General features: G+C 61.8%; 1 protein-coding gene across 1 annotated transcript; it reads left to right on the top strand.

The window, feature by feature from the left end:
* Positions 1 to 192: 192 nt before the first annotated feature.
* On the top strand, positions 193 to 7,507 carry PES1 (pescadillo ribosomal biogenesis factor 1). The gene is made up of 15 exons (XM_015644468.2): positions 193 to 282; positions 672 to 751; positions 1,350 to 1,503; positions 1,578 to 1,687; positions 2,667 to 2,838; positions 3,010 to 3,099; positions 4,315 to 4,431; positions 4,569 to 4,646; positions 4,999 to 5,088; positions 5,253 to 5,383; positions 5,527 to 5,652; positions 5,747 to 5,931; positions 6,017 to 6,183; positions 6,559 to 6,726; positions 7,034 to 7,507. Exons 1-15 carry the CDS (start codon positions 259 to 261, stop codon positions 7,118 to 7,120), a joined length of 1,779 nt encoding a protein of 592 aa, XP_015499954.1. The 5' UTR covers positions 193 to 258; the 3' UTR covers positions 7,121 to 7,507.
* The last annotated feature ends 353 nt before the right edge of the window (positions 7,508 to 7,860 follow it).

Here is a 7,860-nt window from a genome sequence, read left to right as displayed (position 1 = left end):
TCAGGACCCCCCGCCAGGGCTGTGGGCTGCCCGAGGCGCGCCTGACCGAGCCCCGTTCTGCTGCCTGTCCCGGCCCGCCCGCTCGTTCTGCCCGCTCGCTGCTCTGCCCGCGCTGTTCCCGGTGTCCGCGCTGCCCTCGTGCCCAGAGCGGGCCCGCTCCGGTGTGCGCAGGCCGGGCAGTGGGCGCAGGCAGGGCGCGGGCAGCGCGGGGTCCTGCGTTGCGCGGGCGCACGTGGCTGCGGCGGCGGCGGCGGGGCCATGGGCGGGCTGGAGAAGAAGAAGGTACCAAACCCTTCCCGGCCCCTCCTTTCGGACGCGGTCACGCTCCCGGGGCCTGTGCTCACCGCCCGGTGCCTTTTCGTGCCATTCCTTCCCCCCTGCCCTCTCCGTGTCCCCCGCTGTCGGTCCGTGGCTGCTGCCCCCGTTCCGGTGCCGGTGCTGCCCCTCTGGCAGTGTCGTGTCCCTGGCAGCGGTGCTCGCCCCCTCTCCCGGTGCCCGACTCCGCTCCTGCTCCCGCATTGCCCGTGCTCGGTGCCCCTTTCCAGCCCCCCCATCCCCCGGTTCCCGTTTCTGCTCCCTCTCCGTTCCCAGGGGTCCCGGTGGCCCCGGGGCGGTTCCGGGGTTCCCCTCAGCCCCCCCGAGCTTCCCCCGACGGCCCTGTCTCTCCCCAGTACGAGCGCGGAGCCGTCACCAACTACATCACCCGGAACCGGGCACGGAAGAAGCTGCAGCTGAGCCTGCCCGACTTCAGGTGCGTCCGGGACCCCCGGAACTCCCCGCACCCCCTGAGACCCCGCACCCCCTTCCGCTGCCCCCTGCTCCCATCCCTCCAAACCTCCGCTCCCCTTGAAGTCCCCCGGTTCCCACCCAGGGAAGCAGTGGCAGATGGAGCCTGTGGTGGGTGCGTAGGGTGGCCCCGGGTTCCCCTAAACCTCTCCCCCGGGATCCTCGGTGCCTCTGAACTCCCTCCCAAACCCCCTGAAGCCCCCAGGCACCCCTGAACTCCCCTCAGTGCCCTACCCCCGATCCCCAGAACCCCCCGTGGGACCCCTGAACTGCCCTCAGACCCCACAGCCCTCCTGCCCCCCTTGTGGCTCCCCATAATTCCTGAACTCTGCCCATCCACACCCCGCTGATCGCCCCCAGTTCCCCTCGGGGATCAGAGGGACTCAGGTCTGTGCTGGGTGTGTGGGGTGGCCCTTGGGGTGGTCTTTTCCCTCGGTGTCACAGAGCAGTGTCCTGTGTGTCCTGGGTTTCAGGGGTTCCCCCTCCAAGGGAAGGGTCTGAGGTGTCCCAGGGGACACAGGGGTGCCGTGGCCCCCCTTTCCCAGCCCTGTCCCTGTCCCCAGGCGCCTCTGCATCCTCAAGGGGATTTACCCCCACGAACCCAAGCACAAGAAGAAGGTGAACAAGGGCTCCACAGCTCCCAGGACCTTCTACCTGCTCAAGGACATCAAATTCCTGCTCCATGAGCCCATTGTCAACAAATTCCGGGAATACAAGGTATTTATGCCACCCAAGGGGCCCCTGGGGCTTGTCCTGTGCCCCAGAGCTCCCACGTGCCCCTGTCCCCCCAGGTGTTTGTCCGGAAGCTCCGCAAGGCGTACGGGAAGAGCGAGTGGGGCACTGTAGAACGGCTGAAGGACAACAAACCCACCTACAAACTCGACCACATCGTCAAGGAGAGGTGAGGCAGCCCTGGCAGAGCCACCTGGAGCATCCACCTCTGGGGCCCTGCACAGGAGGGACCTGGAGCTGCTGGAGCCAGTCCAGAGGAGGCCACGGAGCTGCTCCAAGGGCTGGAGCCAGGCTGGGAGAGCTGGGGGTGCTCACCTGGAGAGGAGAAGGCTCCAGGGACACCTCAGAGCCCCTTCCAGGGCCTAAAGGGGCTCCAGGAGAGCTGGAGAGGGACTGGGGACAAGGGATGGAGGGACAGGACACAGGGAATGGCTCCCAGTGCCAGAGGGCAGGGATGGATGGGATATTGGGCAGGGATTGTTCCCTGGCAGGGTGGGCAGGCCCTGGCACAGGGTGCCCAGAGCAGCTGGGGCTGCCCCTGGATCCCTGGCAGTGCCCAAGGCCAGGTTGGACACTGGGGCTTGGAGCAGCCTGGGACAGTGGGAGGTGTCCCTGCCATGGCAGGGGGTGGAACTGGATGATCTGTGAGGTCTCTGCTACCCCAAACTATCCTGGGATTCTTTGATCTTCCACTGCATCCATCTCTCTTTGGGAATCCACCTCATGCACAATTTCTGGAGTTTTTGATGTAATTTTGTGTTTCTGAGCTGGAGAAGAAGGAATGAGAGAGCAGGGATTTCCCAGCCATCCTGGGTGGCTCCAGGGGAACACAGGGAACTCCCCTGCTCTCCCTGTGGGGTATTTTCCTCAGAGGGCTGGTGAAGGGTTAATGCTGCCAAGGCTTTGGTGTGTTTGCTGACAGTGAGAAAGGAGGGGGACACAGGAGGGAGGAAACCCCATAAGTCTTATGGGTGCTTTCCTAAATCAGGATATTCCATCGTTCTCTGACTGGTTGTGCTGGGATGTGCCAGTGGATGCTGCCCAGTTCCCATTCCTTTCTCACTCAGGGTCTCCCCCAGCCCCAGCAGCTTTTGCAGGGCTCTGGGGCTGGGTGTGACCCCTCCCCCTTGTCCCTCACCTGGGCGCAGGTACCCCACGTTCATCGACGCCCTGCGGGACCTGGACGATGCCCTGTCCATGTGTTTCCTGTTCTCCACCTTCCCCCGCACCGGCAAGTGCCACGTCCAGACCATCCAGCTGTGCCGGCGCCTGGCCGTGGAGTTCCAGAACTACGTCATCGCCTCGCGCTCCCTGCGCAAGGTGGGGGCTGTGGGGAGCTGCCCTTGGCCACTGGGAGCCACTGGGATGTCAGATCACGGATCCTGCTGGGATCTGGTGCTCCCTGAGGAACCTCCTGCCGAGGGAAGGGTGGCAGTGACAGGGACACAGCGATGCTGCTTCCACCCCCTGAGCCTGTGCTCTGTCTGCCAGGTGTTCCTCTCCATCAAGGGCATCTACTACCAGGCAGAGGTGCTGGGGCAGCTGATCACCTGGATCACCCCCTACGCCTTCGCCCACGACGTGAGTGCCTGGGACGAGCCTGGGGGATCTCCAGGGAAGGGCTGAGGGACCGGCCCCTGGCTGTGCCCAGCCTGTGGTGAGAGCACAGGGCCTGGCTGCAGAGGCAGGTGGGGACACAGCCCTCTGTCACCTCGGGATCCCCCGGGGCTGCCTGTACCAGTCTCTGCAGTTCCCCGTGTCCTCGATCATCAGTGCACTCCTTTATCAGCCATTAAAGATTAACCTGCGGGAGCAACTGAAGTGGAGGGAAGGGATGAGTCAGATCTGCAGCCTCCCCAAGGGGATTCTGCTGTCTCCCCCAGGCAGCAGGGCAAGGGGAGGTCCCCACTGGGCTGGGACAGCTTCCCCTGAGCCTTGGCAGGAGGTCACAGGCACGGCAGGGCCCTCTCCATTCACTCACAGGATTTCCAGGGCTGGGCAGGTTGGGTTGAGGCTTTGTGGTTTTATGGTTCTGAATCAGAACCCTGGAATGTTTTCAGTTGGAAGGGATCTTACACTCCATCCCATTCCACCCCTGCCATGGACAGGGACACCTTCCATTGGACCAGGTGGCTCCAAGCCCCATCCAAGCTGGCCTTGAACACTTCAGGGATCCAGGGGCAGCCACAGTTTCTCTGGGCACCCTGTGCCAGGGCCTCATCATCCTGACAGGGAGGAATTCCTTCCCAATATCCCATTTATCCCTGCCCTCTGTCAGGGGGAAGCCATTGCCCCTTGTCCTGCTCTTGTCCAGCCCTGCCATACTCTGTACTCGTCACCTTGAAGAGTTGAAGTTCCTGGACCAAACCCCAAGGTCCACATTGATGATGGGATGAAGTGTTCCAGGAATCCAGGCATAGAGGGATGGCAGCAGGACCCTGGGGGAAGCCTGCAGAGTTCTCCCTGCCCAGAGTCAGGCAGTGGCTGTGGCATCTCTGCAATTGGGGCATGTTTAGGCTGGAGATCGGGGCAAGGTTCTTCCCCCAGAGGTGCTGGCACTGCCCAGGCTCCCCAGGGAATGGGCACGGCCCCGAGGCTGCCACAGCTCCAGGAGCGTTTGGATAGCGCTGCCAGGGGTGCCCAGGGTGGGATGTTGGGGGGTCTGGGCAGGACAGGAGGATCCTGTGGGTCCCTTCCTAAATGGGGATATTATGTGATCCTTCTCCCTGTGGGTGGGATGGGCCTGTAGAGGGGGGTCCTTTTATCCCTGTGTCCCCCCATCCCGTGTGCTGGCAGCACCCCACAGATGTGGATTACCGGGTCATGGCCACCTTCACCGAGTTCTACACCACCCTCCTGGGCTTCGTCAACTTCCGCCTCTACCACTCCCTGAACCTGCAGTACCCCCCCAAGGTGAGGCCACCACCCCGGGGCCACCGTGTCCCACCCTGGGGTGGCAGCAACCCGCAGCTGTGGGAGGGAGGGTGGACATGAGGGATTTGTGGGATCTCTGTTTTTGGGAGCTGCTTCCACACCCTTTTTCCTCCCAGATTGACAGCCAGGCTGAGGATGAGCTGAAGCCTGCAGAGGGCAAGGAGTATGCAATGGATTCAGAGAGCTACCTGGAGGTGAGGGACACTGCTGGCACTGTGACCCACAGGGACACTGTGTGGCCTTCGTGTCCTGCCCACAGCCCTCCTGGTATGGCACTGAAGGACAGAGGCACATCCCTGCAGGGTGGAGGGGGCTGATCCCAAACTCCCTGTTTGTGTAGGGCAGAGCTGGGCTCTCAGGCACCACTGGCCTCCCCCTGCATGGCCAGGGACCCCCTGAGTCCCATGCTGGGGACAGTGCCTGGAGGAGGCTGAATTCTGTCCAGGCCCTGGCTCTTCTGGCCACTTGCTCTGAGAAATCCCATTCTCCCATGGGGCTGCCCCTTTTCCCACCCCCTGGATGTGACTCTGTGTCCTCTCCCTGCAGAGGCTCTCAGCTCTGAGCGCCAGCCTGGCCCGGGTGGTGGCTCCAACCCACGAGGATGAGGTGGAGATTGATGAATTCCCAGTGGAGGGGGTAAGATCCTGGTGGGGGGCTCATCCCTGGCCTGGCTGAGGAGAGGGGATCCTGTCCTGTGCCCAGGCTGGCAGTTTGGGACAGCTCCTGAGACCCCTCTTTGCCAAGGGGGGCTTGGCAAGGGCTGTGTGTGAGGAGGAGGCTGAGGGCTTTGCTCTGAGCAGGAGACAGCAGAGCTGATGGACGCCAAAAAGAAGGAGCAGGAGGCTCTGGAGAAGCACAAGAAGCTCTTTGAGGGGCTGCGCTTCTTCCTCAACAGGGAGGTGCCCCGGGAGCCGCTGGCCTTTGTCATCCGGTGCGTGGTGGGCACGAGACCCTCGGCAGCCCTGGCCTCCCCCTCTGGAAGGACTTTTGGGACTCACCCACCTGATGTCCTGTGGGTGGGGTGACCCTGAGGCTCCCACCTGCCCCCCTGACTCCTCATGGCGTTGCCCACAGGTGCTTTGGTGGCCAGGTGTCCTGGGACAAGTCCCTGTGCATCGGTGCCACCTACGACGCCGCCGACCCGTCCATCACCCACCACATCATCGACCGGCCCCACGTGGACAAGCAGGTGGTTGGCAGGTGGGTGAGGCAGGGGGGCCCTCCCCACAGCAGCCATCCCAGAGCTGTCCCATGGGCACCTGAGCCTGAGGTGGGACCCCTCTGCCTCGCCCAGGTACTACCTGCAGCCCCAGTGGGTTTTTGACTCGGTCAACGCCAAGCTGTGCCTGCCCGTGGCTGATTATTTCCCCGGGGTCCTGCTGCCCCCACACCTCTCGCCCTTCGTGACGGAGCAGGAGGGTGACTACATCCCTCCTGAGAAGCTGAAGCTGCTGGCCCTGCAGAGGGGAGAGAATCCAGGTGCTGGGAGCCCTCAGAGGAGTTTGGGAGTTGGGCTGTGCCTGCTGCAGGGCATCCCAAGGGTAATGGTGGTGTCTCCTTGTAGATGAAGAGAGTGAAGAGGAGGAGGAGGAGGAGGAAGAGGAAGGTGGCAATGACAAAGAAGAGGAGGAAGAGGAAGATGAATCTGAAAAAGAAGAGGAGATGAAATTACAGAAGATGGAAGAGCAAAGGATGGAAGAGCAGAAGACTCAGAGCGCTGAGAACAAAAAGGTGGGAACCCATGGAGGCAGCTCTGGTGTCACTGTCCCTGCTGAGGGGTTGTCCCTGTCCTGGGACCACTGGGACACTCAGTCATGGAATGGTTTGGCTTGGGAGGGGCCTTAAAGCTTATCTTGCTCTGCCGTGGGCAGGGACACCTCCCAGTGCCCCAGGGTGCTCCAAACCCTGTCCAGCCTGGCCTGGAACACTTCCAGGGGTGCTCCTGGCCCCACATTCAAGAGCTGCAGCTCCCATCCCTGTCAGGGCCTGCTGCAGATCCAGAGGGAGCCGTGGCTGTCCCTGGCCCGCGGTGAATGGGCTGGAAATGCCTGTCCCTGTGGAAGGAGGGTGGGTTCCCGCTATCCTGAGCTCCCTGGCTCCCCACAGGTGCTTCCTGTGAAGGTGACAGCAGGGAAGGTGTGGGTGGAGGACAAGCAGCGCCTGGAGCAGGAGCAGCAGAGCGAGGAGAAGCGCTTGGCCATCATGATGATGAAGAAGAGGGAGAAGTACCTCTACAAGAAGATCATGTTTGGGAAGAAGCGCAAAATCCGCGAGGTACGGAGACTGGGCCGCTCACCTACATCCTGGGACGGGCTCTTCCCAAACCCACTCGCTCCTTCCACTCCTCCCTGTCCCTGGTGAAGGTGTTGAGGTCCCTCCCAGTGTCCCCAGGCTGCCCCATGGTGGGCCAGAGCTCCCTGTGCCCTCTCAGGGCCGTGGCTCCTGCGGCCACGTTCCTTATCCCATCCCTGATCCCAGTGCTGTGGGGTCCATCCTCCATGTGCAGCTGGGGTTTTGGTGGGACCAAGGAGCTGCAGCCCCTGTCCTGCTCTGACTGAGGGTCTTGGGGGTCTCTCCCCAGGCCAAGAAACTGGCAGAGAAGAGGAAAGCCCACGATGCAGCCCTCAAGGAGCAGAAGAAGAAGAGCAAGAAGGCGCGACAGGCGTGACCGGGCCAGGGGCTCCTGGATGGTTTTCCACTGCTACTTTTGGGTGGAAAACCCTTGGCTTTGCTCCTGGGACAGAAAGGCTGGGTTTGAAATGTATCCCATCTGTAAAGAGACCTGCTGCTCTACCTTTCCCTTGGTGCCCTCTGCGGAATCGGTGTTACAAGGACTGCTGTCTCCGTGCTAGTACCACCTCTGTGTGAGGAAGAGGAGGCCAAGAGGAGCTCTGGGATCGTTCAGTGTGAATTTGCACAGCCCTGGGGGCTGAAGCCTGGCTCCCAGGAGCACCCCAGGGCAGAGGAGTGCGGAGCATGGATCTGCTTCCCAGTATCCACACAGAACCATATTCCCTTGTATTTTTATTTTTAATTAAAGAAGGTGATGCTTTCCTGCTGGTGTTTGTTGTCTGCTCCTTCTGCCTGGGCAGGGGGGAGGCTCCCCCATCAGGATGGATGTGGATGGAAGTGGAGATCCATGGCTGATGCCAGGGTTGCTGATCCTGCTGGATGTGTTTGTAACAGCAGTGTTCCATCAATCCTGGGTTTTCCCCCAAAACACCTTGGAAACACTACAGCTGGGGACAAGCTCGTGGGGTTTATGGACACACCTTTGCCCCCAAATGTGGTGAAGGCTGTGTCTCACTCTGAAGAATTTTTGGAGGACACCCATGGCACTGCTGTGGGGACACAGAGAGGATCCAGGGAGTGACAGCCCCAGGAAGGGAGTGAGTTCAGATGGGGAAC

The sequence above is a fragment of the Parus major genome, chromosome 15 (genome assembly GCF_001522545.3).
Source record: "Parus major isolate Abel chromosome 15, Parus_major1.1, whole genome shotgun sequence".
NCBI classification, from domain to species: Eukaryota; Metazoa; Chordata; class Aves; order Passeriformes; family Paridae; genus Parus; species Parus major.
This window is presented reverse-complemented; position numbering and strand designations above follow the sequence as displayed.

Coding starts and splice junctions, on each gene's coding strand:
- PES1 (XM_015644468.2), top strand. CDS start 259: ATGGGCGGGCTGGAGAAGAAGAAG. Junction 1,688..2,666: donor GACCACATCGTCAAGGAGAG/GTGAGGCAGCCC, acceptor ACCTGGGCGCAG/GTACCCCACGTTCATCGACG. Junction 5,089..5,252: donor ATGAATTCCCAGTGGAGGGG/GTAAGATCCTGG, acceptor TGCTCTGAGCAG/GAGACAGCAGAGCTGATGGA.